Raw genomic sequence first — 20606 nt, 5'->3', positions numbered from 1 at the left:
GGTCTTTCACAGTCAGACCAACCCAAGCTGTTCTGTTCATTAGGCTAATAGTAGGACTACTATTGAAACAGATCAACCGAGTCAGAAATTCACCAGTTTCAGATGTTCCACAATTTTTTTTCTGTTTTTCGTCCATAACAATGCTTAAACCACACCAGGAGACCACTTTTGAAGTCTGGGGAAAAAAAATCTAATAAAATGTTGATTTTTGAGAATGGTTACCCTTTAGTTGACGTGTGCAGGCACGTGGCGCTACCGTTTGATTATCGGTGGTTCTGCAGCACATGAGATGGAGTTTGCTAAATAATTGGCCACTGGATTGATACAAATAATCGTAATATCATTTTGACAGGTATTTGTAGCTAGTTAACGTTTAATAGAGAAGGTTTTTGGGAAAGCCTTTCCATCTACCAGAAGACTGTTAGTGGTATCATTAGCATCACTATATTTGTCCTGTTTCTTAATTGTTTGACACCTGGACGTTTTATTTTATAGTATCAGGCATGTTTTTACCTTGCTTCAAAGTAGACTATAGTCAAAACTCCCACCATAGAAACGTGAAGGAAATTATTTGTTATAGTGTCGGTGGGGATTAAGAAGTGAGTATAAGCAATGCCCAGTGAAAAATAAGAGGTATATGACGTAAACCCTCCATTTACCCTACTGGGTGTGAGCAAGGTTCCTTGTTCAAGACACATGTAACGTCATTAGCACGGAGTAATGAGCTGGATTCTGTTTCCACATGCAAAAGTGATTGCTTTTGACAAACACTCTTTATCTGCCTTCCCAATGAAAAGTAGTTCGAAAATTCAAACATATATATTTTGAGGAAAATATATGTGTTTCTGGACGATGCACAATGATGCCTTGTTGACAGCATGACCGAGCGACGAAGATTACTGTTTGATTTGAGACGGTGCTCCTCCCTCTGTGGTTTAGCCAGTTCAAGTCACCGGCCTCATAGACCGGTACCGCGCGGTTCATCATACTCGAATCCGCCAAATGCCATTAATATCATGCTCTTTTGTGCTGCGGAAAACATGAAAATCAGATGGACTTTATGAAGGATCTCTATTGATTGACTTACTACTTTTTTTTCATGAAAGTACTTCTTTGTTTGGGCTACTAGGCGACTGCCTGGTCAAACACGAGGTAGATTGAGGCACCTTCGCAGGGTTATATCTCCCACTTGTTGACAGCTACAGAGAAAGTCGATATTTTGTCGCAGCTGCAGAGGTAAGAGTTACAATTTCACTTTAAATGCAGACGACTTTAAATAACCTAATTGGCACATTGTATAGTCATTATACCATAGGTAAACATGTTTCAGACTACTATCATACAAATCATGTTGGCAATGGCTCTCCGAATTAAATATGATCAAATCTTCGAGACAATTTTTTTTAGACATGAGTTAATTACCTTTAAAGGGGAATTTTGAGATCGAATTTAAGAAAGGATCATGAAATATACCCATTAATTCTTGAAGAATATAATTGATAAATGCCTAGTGAACTTATTCACTTATTTTACTCCATTGTTTGTAAATAAAGTCATGTAAAACAATAATGTATAGCCGCAAAACACGATTTAAAACTCGAATCTTGTTTCATGGTTGGTCAGTCCTTTCATCCATAACTGTGTCTGTGAATTTGAGACTGGAAACATTTCTCCAGTCCTATCCCTCAGTTGTTTACCCAAACTGTGGCATGGTAACTTCTATGTTATTGTTTGATCTGCAGATTCCCCCTTTAAAACGCATAGCTATTTTAACCTGTCTTCACGTGTCAACAACACCAGGTGTCCTAATATTGCTATTCAATAACCTTCACTGTGTCATGATGAATGGTTGGGAATTTGTAGTCCTGTTGCTGTAATTTTGAAAAACAGGAAGTCCTCTTTTTGGTGGTGCACTTTAGAGCAGCGCGTTGATAAAAGCCAACCCTTCGAGTTACTCTTTCCTCAAGCACACACACACACACACACACACACACACACACACACACACACACACACACACACACACACACACGTTGTTTGAGATTCAATAATATGTTATTAGAAACAGCAAGCACTATGTTGTGCATATGGAGTACAGTACCCACTCAGTTTTACAGCTTTCCGTAGCTCTACCTTCCTTCCCAGACATGTTTAGGCTACTCATTGTTTCCCATTTCCCCTATATACATTTAGCAGTGACATTTATCATGGACTCCTGCTAACTCTTCCTCCGCTGCTGAATAAATTCCTAGGGGAAACACTGCTAATTATTTATAAAAACACATGGCCGATGAATGATATACAGCTGTTCTCTTTAACACCTCACAGCAGAATAGTGTGTCTGTCTGTGTACACCTGTGTGCGTCTGTCTGTGTACACCTGTGTGCGTCTGTCTGTGTACACCTGTGTGCGTCTGTCTGTGTACACCTGTGTGCGTCTGTCTGTGTACACCTGTGTGTGTCTGTCTGTGTACACCTGTGTGTGTCTGTCTGTGTACACCTGTGTGTGTCTGTCTGTGTACACCTGTGTGTCTGTCTGTGATGGAAAACATAGTATGTGTATAGTGACTACAGCTGTGTTTCCAGTAAAAGTCCTGTTGGGTCAGACCACACCGGACATTAGTCAGGGTCCTGTGGGTGCTTTCTCTGTCTCCACTGGCACAGACATAGTTGACATAGAGGATGGAGGGAGATTGAGAAGCAGTGTGTATTCTATGTTAACTGCTTCTCTCCTGGTCTGATGGGGGGGTAACGTTCATTCAGGGATGGATGGACTATACAGGTTGGTGCCATTGCTACAGATGGTGGATTTGAGGAGTTCCTCTCCGACATATTAAAGTGCTTTGAGACCTGGTGAGGAATAACAATACCATCCATTAACATGGTTTCCTGAGCAAGGGAGTTAACCCACTGTCCCCCGGGCAGTTAACCCACTGTCCCCCGGGCAGTTAACCCACTGTCCCCCGGGCAGTTAACCCACTGTCCCCCGGGCAGTTAACCCACTGTCCCCCGGGCAGTTAACCCGCTGTCCCCCGGGCAGTTAACCCGCTGTCCCCCGGGCAGTTAACCCGCTGTCCCCCGGGCAGTTAACCCGCTGTCCCCCGGGCAGTTAACCCGCTGTCCCCCGGGCAGTTAACCCGCTGTCCCCCGGGCAGTTAACCCGCTGTCCCCCGGGCAGTTAACCCGCTGTCCCCCGGGCAGTTAACCCACTGTCCCCCGGGCAGTTAACCCACTGTCCCCGGGCAGTTAACCCGCTGTCCCCCGGGCAGTTAACCCGCTGTCCCCCGGGCAGTTAACCCGCTGTCCCCGGGCAGTTAACCCGCTGTCCCCCGGGCAGTTAACCCACTGTCCCCCGGGCAGTTAACCCACTGTCCCCCGGGCAGTTAACCCACTGTTCCCCGGGCTCCAAAGACGTGGATGTCGGTTTAAGGCAGCCCCCCCTCACCTCTCTGATACAGAGGGGTTGGTGTTAAATGCAGAAGACACATTTCAGCTGAAGGCATTCTGCTGGACAACTGACCAGGTATCCCCCTTTCACTTTCCTTTATTGGTCAGAGTTAACTGTCCTGCATGTCTCTAGTTTTAATAATGGTCCTTTCACCAGCTGCACATTCACTTCCTCCTCGCCTTGCGAAACCATGACAACTTCTGCCTCGGTGACAGAGGTGTCTGTACAAACCCCTTGACAATGCACTAGAGGGCTCTTCAGAGCAGAAGTGCCGAAACACCCCTGTAGGATCTCCTTTTGGGTGTAACTGAAAGTCAGGAGCTGTAAGACTGTAGGGGTTTGGAGACTAAAAATAAGTTGTTTGTGGAATTGATATTGAGCTACAGTACTTAACAAATAAGTAGTTTGAAGAATTGGTATTGAGCTACATGCTGAATAAGCTGGTCTACTCGCTATGACATCAGATAGATAGCTTGATGTTGCACTTAGCAGAGCAGACCGGTGTCAGGACGCTTAAGAGAGCAGACCGGTGTGTCAGGACGCTTAGCAGAGCAGACCGGTGTGTCAGGACGCTTAGCAGAGCAGACCGGTGTGTCAGGACGCTTAGCAGAGCAGACCGGTGTGTCAGGACGCTTAGCAGAGCAGACCGGTGTCAGGACGCTTAGCAGAGCAGACCGGTGTCAGGACGCTTAGCAGAGCAGACCGGTGTCAGGACGCTTAGCAGAGCAGACCGGTGTCAGGACGGTTAGCAGAGCAGACCGGTGTGTCAGGACGCTTAGCAGAGCAGACCGGTGTGTCAGGATGCTTAGCAGAGCAGACCGGTGTGTCAGGACGCTTAGCAGAGAAGACCGGTGTGTCAGGACGCTTAGCAGAGCAGACCGGTGTGTCAGGACGCTTAGCAGAGCAGACCGGTGCGTCAGGACGCTTAGCAGAGCAGACCGGTGCGTCAGGACGCTTAGCAGAGCAGACCGGTGCGTCAGGACACTTAGCAGAGCAGACCGGTGCGTCAGGACGCTTAGCAGAGCAGACCGGTGCGTCAGGACGCTTAGCAGAGCAGACCGGTGCGTCAGGACGCTTAGCAGAGCAGACCGGTGCGTCAGGACGCTTAGCAGAGCAGACCGGTGCGTCAGGACGCTTAGCAGAGCAGACCGGTGCGTCAGGACGCTTAGCAGAGCAGACCGGTGTGTCAGGACGCTTAGCAGAGCAGACCGGTGCGTCAGGACGCTTAGCAGAGCAGACCGGTGCGTCAGGACGCTTAGCAGAGCAGACCGGTGTGTCAGGACGCTTAGCAGAGCAGACCGGTGTGTCAGGACGCTTAGCAGAGCAGACCGGTGTCAGGACGCTTAGCAGAGCAGACCGGTGTCAGGACGCTTAGCAGAGCAGACCGGTGTCAGGACGCTTAGCAGAGCAGACCGGTGTCAGGACGCTTAGCAGAGCAGACCGGTGTCAGGACGCTTAGCAGAGCAGACCGGTGTCAGGACGCTTAGCAGAGCAGACCGGTGTCAGGACGCTTAGCAGAGCAGACCGGTGTCAGGACGCTTAGCAGAGCAGACCGGTGTCAGGACGCTTAGCAGAGCAGACCGGTGTCAGGACGCTTAGCAGAGCAGACCGGTGTCAGGACGCTTAGCAGAGCAGACTGCTGCTTCTGTGTATCAGATCAGATTTTTAGCCTCTTTCCAGTCACTCCATGTTCCCCCCCTAGCTGTTCCCCCCCCGTAGCTGTGTCCTCCCCTAGCTGTCCTCCCCTAGCCCCCCAACCAGCTGTTCCCCCCTAAATCAAATCAAATTTATTTATATAGCCCTTCGTACATCAGCTGATATCTCAAAGTGCTGTACAGAAACCCAGCCTAAAACCCCAAACAGCAAACAATGCAGGTGTAAAAACACGGTGGCTAGGAAAAACTCCCTAGAAAGGCCAAAACCTAGGAAGAAACCTAGAGAGGAACCAGGCTATGTGGGGTGGCTAGTCCTCTTCTGGCTGTGCCGGGTAGAGATTATAACAGAACATGACCAAGATGTTCAAATGTTCATAAATGACCAGCATGGTCGAATAATAATAAGGCAGAACAGTTGAAACTGGAGCAGCAGCACAGTCAGGTGGACTGGGGACAGCAAGGAGCCATCATGTCAGGTAGTCCTGGGGCACGGTCCTAGGGCTCAGGTCCTCCGAGAGAGAGAAAGAAAGAGAGAATTAGAGAGAGCATATGTGGGGTGGCCAGTCCTCTTCTGGCTGTGCCGGGTGGAGATTATAACAGAACGTGGCCAAGATGTTCAAATGCTCATAAATGACCAGCATGGTTGAATAATAGTAAGGCAGAACAGTTGAAACTGGAGCAGCAGCATGGCCAGGTGGACAGCAAGGAGTCATCATGTCAGGTAGTCCTGGGGCATGGTCCTAGGGCTCAGGTCCTCCGAGAGAGAGAAAGAAAGAGAGAAGGAGAGAATTAGAGAACGCACACTTAGATTCACACAGGACACCGAATAGGACAGGAGAAGTACTCCAGATATAACAAACTGTCCCTAGTCCCCCGACACATAAACTACTGCAGCATAAATACTGGATACCCTAGCTGTCCCCTCCCCCCCCTAGCTGCTCCCCCTAGCTGCTCCCCCCTAGCTGCTCCCCCTAACTGTCCACCCCTAGCTGCTGTTCCCCCCCCCCCCAGCTGTTCCCACCCCCAGCTGTTCCCCCTAGCTGTCCCCCCTAGCTGTTCCCCCCCCTAGCTGTTCCCCCCTAGCTACTCGCCCCCTAACTGTCCACCCCTAGCTGCCCCCCCTAGCTGTTCCCCCCCCCTAGCTGTTCCTCCCCCAGCTGCCCCCCTAGCTGTTCCCCCCTAGCTGTCCCTCCCCTAGCTGTTCCCCCCCTAGCTGTTCCCCCCTAGCTGTTCCCCCCTAGCTGTTCCCCCCCCAGCTGCTCCCCCTAGCTGCTCCCCCTAGCTGCCTCCCCTCCTAGCTGTTCCTCCCCTAGCTGTTCCTCCCCCTAGCTGTTCCCCCTAGCTGTTCCCCCTAGCTGTTCCCCCCTAGCTGTTTCCCCCCTAGCTGCTCCCCTCCTAGCTGTCCCCCCTCCTAGCTGTCTTCCCCCCTAGCTGTTCCCCCCCTAGCTGGTCCCCCCCCTAGCTGTTCCTCCCCCAGCTGTCCCCCCCCTAGCTGCCCCCCCTAGCTGCCCCCCTAGCTGCTCCCCCTAGCTGCTCCCCCCCTAGCTGCTCCCCCAAGCTGTTCCCCCCAACCGGCCCCCTCCTAACTGTCCACCCCTAGCTGCTCCCCCCTAGCTGCTCCCCCTAGCTGCTCCCCCCAACCGGCCCCCTCCTAACTGTCCACCCCTAGCTGCTCCCCCTAGCTGCTCCCCCCTAGCTGCTCCCCCAAGCTGTTCCCCCCAACCGGCCCCCTCCTAACTGTCCACCCCTAGCTGTTCCCTCCTAGCTGCTCCCCCTAGCTGCTCCCCCCCTAGCTGTTCCCCCTAGCTGTTCCCCCCAACCGGCCCCCTCCTAACTGTCCAACCCTAGCTGTTCCCCCTAACTGTCCACCCCTAGCTGTTCCCCCTAACTGTCCCCCCTAGCTACTCCCCCTAGCTGTTCCCCCCCTAGCTGTTCCCCCCAAGCTGTTCCCCCCAACCGGCCCCCTCCTAACTGTCCACCCCTAGCTGTTCCCTCCTAGCTGCTCCCCCTAGCTGCTCCCCCTCCTAGCTGTTCCCCCCAACCGGCCCCCTCCTAACTGTCCACCCCTAGCTGTTCCCCCTAACTGTCCACCCCTAGCTGTTCCCCCTAACTGTCCACCCCTAGCTGTTCCCCTAACTGTCCACCCCTAGCTGTTCCCCCTAACTGTCCACCCCTAGCTGTTCCCCCTAACTGTCCCCCCTAGCTGTTCCCCCTAGCTGTTCCCCCCAACCGGCCCCCTCCTAGCTGCTCCCCCCTAGCTGCTCCCCCCTAGCTGCTCCCCCTAGCTGCTCCCCCCAAGCTGCTCCCCCCAACTGTTCCCCCCTAGCTGCTCCCCCCTAGCTGTTCCCCCCAAGCTGTTCCCCCCAACCGGCCCCCTCCTAGCTGTTCCCTCCTAGCTGCTCCCCCTAGCTGCTCCCCCTAGCTGTTCCCCCCAAGCTGTTCCCCCCCAACCGACCCCCTCCTAACTGTCCACCCCTAGCTGTTCCCCTCCTAACTGTCCACCCCTAGCTGTTCCCCTCCTAACTGTCCACCCCTAGCTGTTCCCCCTCCTAACTGTCCACCCCTAGCTGTTCCCCCCAACCGGCCCCCTCCTAACTGTCCACCCCTAGCTGTTCCCCCCTAGCTGTTCCCCCTAGCTGTTCCCCCTAGCTGTTCCCCCTAGCTGTTCCCCCTAGCTGTTCCCCCCTAGCTGTTCCACCCCTAGCTGTTCCCCCCTAGCTGTTCCTCCCCTAGCTGTTCCCCCTAGCTGTTCCCCCTAGCTGTCCACCCCTAGCTGTTCCCCCCTAGCTGTTCCCCCCTAGCTGTTCCCCCCCTAGCTGTTCCCCCCCCTAGCTGTCCCCCTCCTAACTGCCCCCCTAGCTGTCCCCCTCCTAGCTGCTCCCCCCTAGCTGCTCCCCCCTAGCTGTTCCCCCCGAGCTGTTCCCCCCAACCTGTTCCCTCCTAACTGTCCACCCCTAGCTGTTCCCTCCTAACTGTCCACCCCTAGCTGTTCCTCCTAACTGTCCACCCCTAGCTGTTCCCTCCTAACTGTCCACCCCTAGCTGTTCCCTCCTAACTGTCCACCCCTAGCTGTTCCCTCCTAACTGTCCACCCCTAGCTGTTCCCTCCTAACTGTCCACCCCTAGCTGTTCCCTCCTAACTGTCCACCCCTAGCTGTTCCCTCCTAACTGTCCACCCCTAGCTGTTCCCTCCTAACTGTCCACCCCTAGCTGTTCCCCCTAACTGTCCACCCCTAGCTGTTCCCCCTAACTGTCCACCCCTAGCTGTTCCCCCTAACTGTCCACCCCTAGCTGTTCCCCCTAACTGTCCACCCCTAGCTGTTCCCCCTAACTGTCCACCCCTAGCTGTTCCCCCTAACTGTCCACCCCTAGCTGTTCCCCCTAACTGTCCACCCCTAGCTGTTCCCTCCTAGCTGTTCCCCCCTAACTGTCCACCCCTAGCTGTTCCCTCCTAGCTGTTCCCTCCTAACTGTCCCCCCCTAGCTGTTCCCTCCTAACTGTCCCCCCTAGCTGCTCCCCCTAGCTGTCCCCCTCCTAACTGTCCCCCCTGCTGCTCCCCCTAGCTGTTCCCCCCTAGCTGTTCCCCCCCTAGCTGTCCCCCTCCTAACTGTCCCCCCCTAGCTGCTCCCCCCTAGCTGTCCCCTCCTAACTGTCCCCCCCTAGCTGTTCCCCCTAGCTGTTCCTCCTAACTGTGTCAGGGGGAGAAGCCAGCTCTGATGGCAGTAATCCGTAATGGTAGGTGTTGTTTGTTGTAATATTGACCCACAGTAGCACACAGAAATCTGGACACAACTTGTTATCTTGAAGTGTTGGTGTCCCCGCTGGGTTAGGTGAGGGTCCGATTTGGGTTAGAAATAAACCCTGGTAACTTCCACTTTTTCTTGTATGTCTATTTTAGAGTTATACCTTGTCTGTCCTGAGATTGATTGATGAGGTTTGTTTCTAAGGTTACGACGTCTGTCCAGATTGATTGATGATGTAAATTCATTTAACCAGATATGGCCTTGGCTTTTGTGTGTGTGTGTGTGTGTGTGTGTGTGTGTGTGTGTGTGTGTGTGTGTGTGTGTGTGTGTCAGAGCTGAAGACAGGGCGACCGCCCCCTCATCCATCCAGTAAAATCACAGACTGAAGAGGAGACGGCAGCATTAGTCATTGATTAGGCTGAGGAAAAGCTGCCCTCCTCGCATGGTCAGGGATTTAATCAGAGAATTTCATTATTGTCTGTGTGTGTAATCACTGTGCACGAGAAAGAGCAAATGGAAGATGAGGCTTAATGTTATCTTGTTGATATATCTGATGTGTCTGGTTTTGGTCTCCTGCTCATGCAGTTCATAAATAAGTGCGTGTGCCTAGGTGTGTGATCTCCACATGTGATGTGTGTCTGACAGCTTTGGCAGTGTGTGAGTTTGCACCTGTCTATACTTCCTGAGTATTCTCTGGATTAGACACACCACCACACTAGGTGGGCAATCTGGAGCTTTTTATTGGAAATGCACACACTCCTCAGACATGTTTTCCAATGAAATGAGAGGCGCTGGGCAAACACTTTGCCCACAGGGTCATGGCAGCACTTCAGGGGGCTGGTGAGGGGACACACACATTCACAGAGAGGGAGTACTTCAGCCATCACACACATTCACAGAGAGGGAGTACTTCAGCCATCACACACATTCACAGAGAGGGAGAACTTCAGCCATCACACACATTCACAGAGAGGGAGAACTTCAGCCATCACACACATTCACAGAGAGGGAGTACTTCAGCCATCACACACATTCACAGAGAGGGAGTACTTCAGTCATCACACACATTCACAGAGAGGGAGTACTTCAGCCATCACACACATTCACAGAGAGGGAGTACTTCAGCCATCACACACATTCACAGAGAGGGAGTACTTCAGCCATCACACACATTCACAGAGAGGGAGTACTTCAGCCATCACACACATTCACAGAGAAGGAGTACTTCAGTCATCACACACATTCACAGCGTACTAGAGAAAGTGAGAGATGGGAGGGGGGGGTTAAATCAGCTGCCAGGAAACTGGTACTTCAGCACACACACACACACACACACACACACACACACACACACACACACTGTGATGTGGAATATTGGCACTCCCTTTCATCCCCCTCACTTGTCATTCCTGGTATGAAATGTTGTGAAACCATGCGTCACTGTTCAGACAATAGAAGCCTAGTATGTTTGTCTGAGATTGCTAGAGCTGACTTCCAAAGCCAATCTCTAACACTTGCCCACTTGTGGTTTGGACTGAGAGAGATGTGGGTGATAATGATGACATTGATGGTGAAGAGGTTGACGTGAAGGGGCTAGGATAAGATGTTGATATTGGTGAAGGGGCTGGATAAGATGTTGACGTGAAGGGGCTAGGATAAGATGTTGATGGTGAAGGGGCTAGGATAAGATGTTGATGGTGAAGGGGCTAGGATAAGATGTTGATATTGGTGAAGGGGCTGGATAAGATGTTGATGGTGAAGGGGCTAGGATAAGATGTTGATATTGATGAAGGGGCTGGATAAGATGTTGATGGTGAAGGGGCTAGGATAAGATGTTGATGGTGAAGGGGCTAGGATAAGATGTTGATATTGGTGAAGGGGCTAGGATAAGATGTTGATGGTGAAGGGGCTAGGATAAGATGTTGATATTGGTGAAGGGGCTGGATAAGATGTTGACGTGAAGGGGCTAGGATAAGATGTTGATGGTGAAGGGGCTAGGATAAGATGTTGATATTGGTGAAGGGGCTGGATAAGATGTTGATGGTGAAGGGGCTAGGATAAGATGTTGATATTGATGAAGGGGCTGGATAAGATGTTGATGGTGAAGGGGCTAGGATAAGATGTTGATGGTGAAGGGGCTAGGATAAGATGTTGATATTGGTGAAGGGGCTGGATAAGATGTTGATGGTGAAGGGGCTAGGATAAGATGTTGATATTGGTGAAGGGGCTGGATAAGATGTTGATATTGGTGAAGGGGCTGGATAAGATGTTGATATTGGTGAAGGGGCTGGATAAGATGTTGATATTGGTGAAGGGGCTGGATAAGATGTTGATATTGATGAAGGGGCTGGATAAGATGTTGATATTGATGAAGGGGCTGGATAAGATGTTGATATTGATGAAGGGGCTGGATAAGATGTTGATATTGATGAAGGGGCTGGATAAGATGTTGATATTGGTGAAGGGGCTAGGATAAGATGTTGATATTGATGAAGGGGCTGGATAAGATGTTGATATTGATGAAGGGGCTGGATAAGATGTTGATATTGATGAAGGGGCTGGATAAGATGTTGATATTGATGAAGGGGCTGGATAAGATGTTGATATTGATGAAGGGGCTGGATAAGATGTTGATATTGGTGAAGGGGCTGGATAAGATGTTGATATTGGTGAAGGGGCTGGATAAGATGTTGATATTGGTGAAGGGGCTGGATAAGATGTTGATATTGATGAAGGGGCTGGATAAGATGTTGATATTGATGAAGGGGCTGGATAAGATGTTGATATTGATGAAGGGGCTGGATAAGATGTTGATATTGATGAAGGGGCTGGATAAGATGTTGATATTGGTGAAGGGGCTGGATAAGATGTTGATGGTTAAGAGATTGATGTTGATGGTGAAGGGGCTAGGATAAGATGTTGATGGTTAAGAGATTGATGTTGATGGTGAAGGGGCTAGGATAAGATGTTGATGGTGAAGGGGCTAGGATAAGATGTTGATGGTGAAGGGGCTAGGATAAGATGTTGATGGTGAAGGGGCTAGGATAAGATGTTGATGGTGAAGGGGCTAGGATAAGATGTTGATGGTGAAGGGGCTAGGATAAGACTTTGATGGTGAAGGGGCTAGGATAAGAGAGAGATGTTGATGGTGAAGGGGCTGGATAAGATGTTGATATTGATGGTGAAGGGGCTAGGATAAGAGAGAGATGTTGATGGTGAAGGGGCTGGATAAGATGTTGATATTGATGGTGAAGGGGCTAGGATAAGATGTTGATGGTTAAGAGATTGATGTTGATGGTGAAGGGGCTAGGATAAGAGAGAGATGTTGATGGTGAAGGGGCTAGGATAAGAGAGATGTTGATGGTGAAGGGGCTAGGATAAGAGAGAGATGTTGATGGTGAAGGGGCTAGGATAAGAGAGAGATGTTGATGGTGAAGGGGCTAGGATAAGAGAGAGATGTTGATGGTGAAGGGGCTAGGATAAGAGAGAGATGTTGATGGTGAAGGGCCAGGATAAGAGAGAGATGTTGATGGTGAAGGGGCTAGGATAAGAGAGAGATGTTGATGGTGAAGGGGCCAGGATAAGAGAGAGATGTTGATGGTGAAGGGGCCAGGATAAGAGAGAGATGTTGATGGTGAAGGGGCCAGGATAAGAGAGAGATGTTGATGGTGAAGGGGCCAGGATAAGAGAGAGATGTTGATGGTGAAGGGGCTAGGATAAGAGAGAGATGTTGATGGTGAAGGGGCTAGGATAAGAGAGAGATGTTGATGGTGAAGGGGCCAGGTTAAGAGATGTTGATGGCTGAGAAGCAACCCCACACATGAATGGTCTCAGGATGCTTTACTGTTGGCATGACACAGGACTGATGGTAGCGCTCACCTGGTCTTCTCCGGGCAAGCTTTTTTCCGGAAGCCCCAAACAATCGGGAAGGGGATTCATCAGAGAAAATTACTTTACTCCAGTCCTCAGCAGTCCAATCCCTGTACCTTTAGCAGAATATCAGTCTGTCCCTGATGTTTTTCCTGAAGAGAAGTGGCTTCTTTGCTGCCCTTCTTGACACCAGGCCATCCTCCAAAAGTCTTCGCCTCACTGTGCGTGCAGATGCACTTACACCTGCCTGCTGCCTGAGCAAGCTCTGTACTGGTGGTGCCCCGATCCCGCAGCTGAATCAACTTTAGGAGACGGTCCTGGCTCTTGCTGGACTTTCTTGGGCTCCCTGAAGTCTTCTTCACAACAATTGAACCACTGTTCTTGAAGTTCTTGATGATCTGATAAATGGTTGTTTTAGGTGCAATCTTACTGGCAGCAATATCCTTGCCTGTGAAGCCCTTTTTGTGCAAAGCAATGATGACGGCACGTGTTTCCTTGCAGGTAACCATGGATGACAGAGGAAGAACAATGAACTTTTGAAGCTTCCAGTCTGTTATTCGAACTCAGTCAGCATGACAGAGTGATCTCCAGCCTTGTCCTCGTCAACAGTCGAGGGAATCACTGACATGTCAGCTGGTCCTTTTGTGGCAGGGTTGAAATGCAGTGGATATGTTTTTTGTCGTGGCCAAAACTTTTTTGACTACAATCCAAGAGTGGGTAGTGGGGGGCTGACAGACAGGCCATGAGAGAGATGTTGATGGTGAAGGGGCTAGGATAAGAGAGAGATGTTGATGGGCTGACAGACAGGCATTCCCACTGCTAAACACTGGATAAGAGAGATGTTGATGGTGAAGGGGCTAGGATAAGAGAGATGTTGATGGTGAAGGGAATAGGATAAGAGAGAGATGTTGATGGTGAAGGGGCTAGGATAAGAGAGAGATGTTGATGGTGAAGGGGCTAGGATAAGAGAGATGTTGATGGTGAAGGGGCTAGGATAAGAGAGAGATGTTGATGGTGAAGGGGCTAGGATAAGAGAGATGTTGATGGTGAAGGGGCTAGGATAAGAGAGATGTTGATGGTGAAGGGGCTAGGATAAGAGAGAGATGTTGATGGGCTGACAGACAGGCATTCCAACTGCTAAACACTGGATAAGAGAGAGATGTTGATGGGCTGACAGACAGGCATTCCCACTGCTAAACACCGTACTGGATTTTCCAGCACATTAATGTTTCTTATAAAAACAAGAAGTGATGCAGTCAGTCTTTCCTTAGTTAACTCTTAGCCAAGAGAGACTGACATGCATAGTATTAATATCAGCCCTCTGGGCCAGCTGCAGCTTAACTAGGTCTTTCCTTGCAGCTTTTGACCATATAACTGGACAATAATCAAGATAAGATAAAACTAGAGCCTCCAGGACTTGCTTTGTGGAGTGTGGTGCCAAAAAGCAGCAGACCTCTCCCTTTATTACAGACAGACCTCTCCCTTTATTACAGACAGACCTCTCCCTTTATTACAGACAGACCTCTCCCTTTATTACAGACAGACCTCTCCCTTTATTACAGACAGACCTCTCCCTTTATTACAGACAGACCTCTCCCTTTATTACAGACAGACCTCTCCCTTTATTACAGACAGACCTCTCTCCCCCATCTTCACAGCCATTGAATCTATATGTTTCGACCATGACAGTTTACAATCTAAATTAACACTAACTAATTTAGTCTCTTCAATTTGTTCAACTGCCACACCATTCATTACAAGATTCAGCTGAGGTCTACAATTTAGGGAATGATTTGTACCAAAAGCCATAACACAAGTTCTCAACAACAGGTTATGGTCAATAACATCAAAGGCTGCACTGAAATGTACCAGTACAACTCCCACAATCTTCTTATTATCAATATCTTTCAACCAATCACCAGTCATTTGTGTCAGTGCAGTTGTGTGCCCTTCTCTATAAGCATGCTGAAAGTCTGTTGTTAATTTGTTTACAGAGAAGTAGCATTGTATTTGGTCAAACATCATTTTTCCCCAACGGTTTGCTAAGAGCTGGCAGCAAGCTGATAGGTCTGCTGTTAGAACCAGTATAGGCAGCTTTACCACGCTTTGGTAGTGGAATGACTTTGGCTTCCGTCCAGGCCTGAGGACAAAGACTTTCCTCTAGGCTCAGATTAAACATATGACAGATAGGAGTGGCTATAGAGTCAGCTCCCATCCTCCATATCTTTCCATCTAACTTGTCAATGCCAGGAGCTTTGTCATTACTGATCTAAATACTTTCCCACCTCTCCCACACTAACTTCACAAAATTCAAACTTGCAATGCTTTTCTTTCATGATTTGTTATTTTTTTTATACCTTAATACCATGGCTTACTGTTCGTTGTTGGCATTTCTCGCCTAAGTTTGCCCACTTTGCCAATGAAGTAATCATTAAAGTAATTGGCAACGTCAAATGGTTTTGTGATGAATAAAAACAATCTGATTTCATTTAGTCTTTCTTTATATCATTGATCTTGGCTTCATAATACAGTTTTCTTCCTCTTTTTGTTGAGTTTATTCACATTATTCCTCAACTTGCAGTCAGTCAGCCAGTCAGCGGTGCAGTCAGATCTATTAGCCTTTTTCCTCATCAGAGATGCAGAGAAGCACATTTAGTTTCTTTTTTTTTTAAAGAAAGAAAAATACATATATTTTTGACATAGAATTAGGCATAATGCTAATGGCTCTAGATTGCAGGAGAAAGGTGTTTTAGGTGTTTGGAAATATCCTAAATGGTCCAATTTCCCTAGCCATGCCAAGACAGGGCCAGGATCCAAGCCACCCCCCTACAGATCACCTCCCCATCTAGCCATGCCAAACCCCCAGATCACAGATCACCTCCCCATTAGCCATGCCAAGCCCCCTACAGATCACCTCCCCTAGCTGCCATGCCAAGCCCCCCCCCCCTACAGATACAGATCACCTCCCATCTAGCCATGCCAAACCCCCTCCCCTAGCCATACAGATCACCTCCCCTCCCTAGCCATGCCAAGCCCCCCTAGCTATGCCAAGCCCCCTACAGATCACCTCCCCTAGCCATGCCAAGCCCCCTACAGATCACCTCTCCTAGCCATGCCAAGCCCCCCCTACAGATCACCTCCCTAGCCATGCCAAGCCCCCTACAGATCACCTCCCCTAGCCATGCCAAGCCCCCCTACAGATCACCTCCCCTAGCCATGCCAAGCCCCCCTACAGATCACCTCCCCTAGCCATGCCAAGCCCCCCTACAGATCACCTCCCCTAGCCATGCCAAGCCCCCCTACAGATCATTTCCCATAGCCATGCCAAGATCCCCCCTAGCAGATCATCTCCTCCCCTAGCCATGCCAAGCCCCCCAGATCACCTCCCTACAGATCACCTCCCCTAGCCATGCCAAGCCCCCTACAGATCACCTCCCTAGCCATGCCAAGCCCCCTACAGATCATCTCCCCTAGCCATGCCAAGCCCCCTACAGATCACCTCCCCTAGCCATGCCAAGCCCCCTACAGATCACCTCCCCAAGCCCCCCTACAGATAGCCATGCCAAGCCCCCTACAGATCACCTCCCCTAGCCATGCCAAGCCCCCTACAGATCATCTCCCCTAGCCATGCCAAGCCCCCAGATACAGATCACCTCCCCTAGCCATGCCAAGCCCCCCTACAGATCATCTCCCCTAGCCATCCTCATGTACTTTGTGCCCCCTCAGATTTTTGGGGTTCATGACGCCAGTGCGAAGAGCTGGCAGCAAGCGTAAGTGTATGCATCTCTGTCTGAGCCTAAAAGAATGGGCACAATGGATTATGGTCATTGTAGTTAATTATCATGTTTCTGCACTGAACTAGGTTGCAAACTACAACTCCCTTCAGCCCTGCATTCCACATAGTTCTTGACCTGATTTCTATCGTGAATTAGTTGCGTTGGGCTCACAAAAACAAAACTAAAAGGAATTCAAGTAATTGTACCGATGTCAGTCAATTAGTTATTTAACAACCAAAACAAAAATAATTGGTTAATTGAGCAGCACTGCAGGGTTATCAACTTTGATGCAATTAACACTCTCCTCTCTTCCCTGTTTCAGAATGTGAAGCTGTTGCCATGTCAATATCCTCTCTAGAAGTGTTCTCTACGGAACCGTTCCTAAATGGAACATTCACAGAAGGTTCCTCCTCTGGACCATACACAGAACCCCACTCGGAGGACAACCTCATCGCCATGGGCGACAACAATGTCACAGGGTCAGACTGCACCTATAAGGAGGATTTTAAGCGCTTCCTACTTCCTGCCATCTACAGTGTGGTCTTCCTGATTGGTCTGCCTCTGAATGGAGTGGTCATCCTGAAGATCTGGAGGTCACGACCCAACCTGACCCGGAGCAACGTCTACATGCTCAACCTGGCCACGGCTGACTTCCTGTATGTGATGTCACTACCTCTGCTCATCTACAACTACGCCAGTCATGACTACTGGCCCTTTGGAGAGCTGGCCTGCAAACTGGTCCGCTTTCAGTTCTACAGGTAGAAGAGCTACTCATTAACTGACCTATTATTATCATAGTTCTATAGATTACTTGAAAAACTCATACTTACAGTTCTACAAGTAATAATGAGTCATACACTGCATGTTACCTTTCTGCGGAGGGAGCTTTGAGTGTATTGTGCAGAGGGAACCCTGTCATTATAACATCAGAGATATTATTTATTGTTCCCACAGTAACCTGCATGGCAGTATCCTGTTCCTGACCTGTATCAGCCTCCAGCGCTACGTGGGCATCTGCCACCCTATGGCCGGCTGGCACAAGCAGGGGGGTCGCAGGCTGGCATGGGTGGTCTGTGGGGGAGTGTGGCTGGTGGTCGCCGTCCTCTGTGCCCCCACGTTCCACTACGCCTCCACAGGAACACAACGCAACCGCACCGTCTGTTACGACCTGAGTCCACCGGAGCACTCGGCTGACTACTACCCCTATGGGATGGCTCTGACCTGCCTGGGCTTCCTGTTGCCTTTTATGGGCATCGTGGCGTGCTACTGTCGCATGGGTCACCTCCTCTGCCGCCCGCCGTCCTATCAGGGTGTTAACATGGCCGCCTCAATGGAGAAACGGGACAAGGCGGTGAAGATGATAGTCATCGTGGTGACGGTGTTTGCTGTGAGCTTCCTGCCGTTCCACCTCACTAAGACCATGTACCTGTTGGTACGAACCTTATCAGATGCTCCGTGTGCGACACGGAACCTGTTCTCAGTGATCTACAAGTGCACCAGGCCGTTCGCCAGCATGAACAGCGTTCTAGATCCTATACTGTTCTATTTCACACAGCCGCGGTTCCGCAAGAACACCAGAATACTGGTCACCAAGATCACCACTCTCAGAGACAGGGAACCAAGATGTGAGAAAGTGAAAAACCTCACCAAGAACCCTTGATTATTTAGAACCCATGTTTAACTCAAAGCTCATTCAATGGTAAACTCACTTTGAAACAAAATAACTAAGGTGTGTGTGTGTGTGTGTGTGTGTGTGTGTGTGTGTGTGTGAGAAACATCCATAGTCCACAGTTGTATTACAACACCTAGATACATGGGTTTTGGGTACTTAGAACCCATCCAGAACCCTCAGTGACTTCTGCTCTGCCAGCATGGGAACAAGTCAGTGTGTTTGCTAAAATGCATGAAGTAGTCAGCCACAACACTGCGTTTGGTTGCCATAGTATTATGTAATGCATCCTGTATGTCTGTTTACTATATGAGCCACTAGGTGGCGTGTGTTACCTACATGTCCCATGGCCTTAAAGGAATAATCCACCACAAATTCCTATGATTAATAGTGTATTAACACTAATATAAGAAAACAATATACACTGCTCAAAAAAATAAAGGGAACACTAAAATAACACATCCTAGATCTGAATGAATGAAATATTCTTATTAAATATGTTTTTCTTTACGTAGTTGAATGTGCTGACCACAAAATCACAAATTTATCAGTGGAAATCAAATTTATCAACCCATGGAGGTCTGGATTTGGAGTCACACTCCAAATCAAAGTGGAAAACCACACTACAGGCTGATCCAACTTTGATGTAATGTCCTTAAAACAAGTCAAAATTAGGCTCAGTAGTGTGTGTGGCCTCCACGTGCCTGTATGACCTCCCTACAACGCCTGGGCATGCTCCTGATGAGCATGCCGGGCCAATCCATAGCACGGGCGGGCCGGTCCATAGCATCAATGCCTTCCTCTTGCAGGAACTGCTGATACACTCCAGCCACATGAGGTCTAGCATTGTCTTGCAGTAGGAGGAACCCCCAGGGCCAACCACACCAGCATATGGTCTCACAAGGGGTCTGAGGATCTCATCTCGGTACCTAATGGCTGTCAGGCTATCTCTGGCGAGCACATGGAGGGCTGTGCGGCCCCCCCCAAAGAAATGCCACCCCACACCATGACTGACCCACCACCAAACCGGTCATGCTGGAGGATGTTGCAGGCAGCAGAACGTTCTCCATGGCGTCTCCAGACTGTCACGTCACTTGTGTGGGTTGTAGACTCCGGCTCATGCTACCACTAGAGTGAAAGCAACGCCAGCATTCAAAAGTGACCAAAACATCAGCCAGGAAGCATAGGAACTGAGAACTGGTCTGAGGTCTCCACCTGCAGAACCACTCCTTTATTGGGGGTGTCTTGCTAATTGCCTATAATTTCCACCTGTTGTCTATTCCATTTACACAACAGCATGTGAAATTTGTCAATCAGTGTTGCTTCCTAAGTGGACAGTTTGATTTCACAGAAGTGTGATTGACTTGGAGTTACATTGTGTTGTTTAAGTGTTCCCTTTATTTTTTTGAGCAGTATATATATATATATTTTTTTTTTGAACAAATGTTTCATTTTTAGCTATTTGAAAATCTATGTGGAATCTTTTGCAGTTCAAGTCAACTACAAAACATTCAATGCTCTCTTTCTGGGTTGGCTAGCTAGCTAGCAAACGTGGCTACACACGACAATAGCAAAGTCAATATCAGCATGTAAAGTAGCTAGTTGGCTGTAAAATCACCTGAACAATCTACTATCAATTTAGGACTATATCTCACTGTTCAGGTTGCAGTTCCTCTCTGCCCAGAGTGAGTACAGAATACGTTATGGCAACAATGATCCATTGTTTCAACAATGATCCACGTTTCCCCACAGGCACACAGTACGCATTGCAAGATGGTACTTGAAGGACAACTGAGTTGAATAAATTGGTACAGTGTTTTAGATTGAGCATATCTAAGTGAAATGTGTACTTTGTCATATTTGCCCGAAAAGCTGGTCTTTGGAGGATATATTGACACGGGTGTTGTTAGGCCCGAGATACTGCCTATGGGGGAATTATTGTTTCAATGTTGCAAATGTCGGAGATACAGACAGCAAGGTTTATACAAATCTCCGCTGTTGAAAACTAAATGTTAGTCTAAAAGAGATGTGAGATAATGTCTAAATGCTTTTTTTATAGTGGAGCTCAAGTTTATACATTTCCTGGCTGCGTGGATGAGACAGTGGATTGCGCAGTGAGATGGAACAGAGTAAATCGGCATTTTAACGTCATAGATTTACTTAGTGGTAATTTGCGGAATAGACACCGGCTGGAATGCGGTTTTAACCAATCAGCACTCAGGATTAGACCCACCCGTTATATATGTAAATGAGTGGATGCGCTCTAGACAAGTATGCTCATACTATCTTTTGGCCGATTTGGTGATCTGGAGTGCAGGTAATTGTTTTTAGAAGCTTTTATGAAACGTGATGAGAACCATCTAGCTATGACGCGTTCCTACAAGATTTCCTGATTTCACAGACTGACCACTTCCAAGTTAAATCACTAGGATATGTTTTATTTGACC

The 20606-nt window shown here is 49.0% G+C and overlaps 1 protein-coding gene across 4 annotated transcripts; it reads left to right on the top strand.

Moving 5' to 3' along the window:
* The first annotated feature begins 235 nt into the window (after positions 1 to 235).
* Positions 236 to 19058, top strand: LOC124005973 (P2Y purinoceptor 3-like). 4 transcript variants are annotated; one of them, XM_046315617.1, is made up of 4 exons: positions 248 to 599; positions 1130 to 1236; positions 16813 to 17248; positions 17445 to 19058. In XM_046315617.1, exons 3-4 carry the CDS (start codon positions 16830 to 16832, stop codon positions 18148 to 18150), a joined length of 1125 nt encoding a protein of 374 aa, XP_046171573.1. In that variant the 5' UTR covers positions 248 to 599; positions 1130 to 1236; positions 16813 to 16829; the 3' UTR covers positions 18151 to 19058. The 4 variants fall into 4 exon arrangements, with proteins under 4 accessions (XP_046171575.1, XP_046171573.1, XP_046171574.1 ...); XM_046315619.1 differs by lacking the exon at positions 1130 to 1236 and having other exon boundaries at positions 236 to 352; XM_046315618.1 differs by lacking the exon at positions 1130 to 1236.
* Positions 19059 to 20606: the final 1548 nt, after the last annotated feature.

The sequence above is a fragment of the Oncorhynchus gorbuscha genome, linkage group LG19 (assembly GCF_021184085.1).
Source record: "Oncorhynchus gorbuscha isolate QuinsamMale2020 ecotype Even-year linkage group LG19, OgorEven_v1.0, whole genome shotgun sequence".
NCBI lineage: Eukaryota > Metazoa > Chordata > Actinopteri > Salmoniformes > Salmonidae > Oncorhynchus > Oncorhynchus gorbuscha.
The sequence above is the reverse complement of the archived record's forward strand: the minus strand, read 5'-3'. Positions and strand labels throughout refer to the sequence as shown.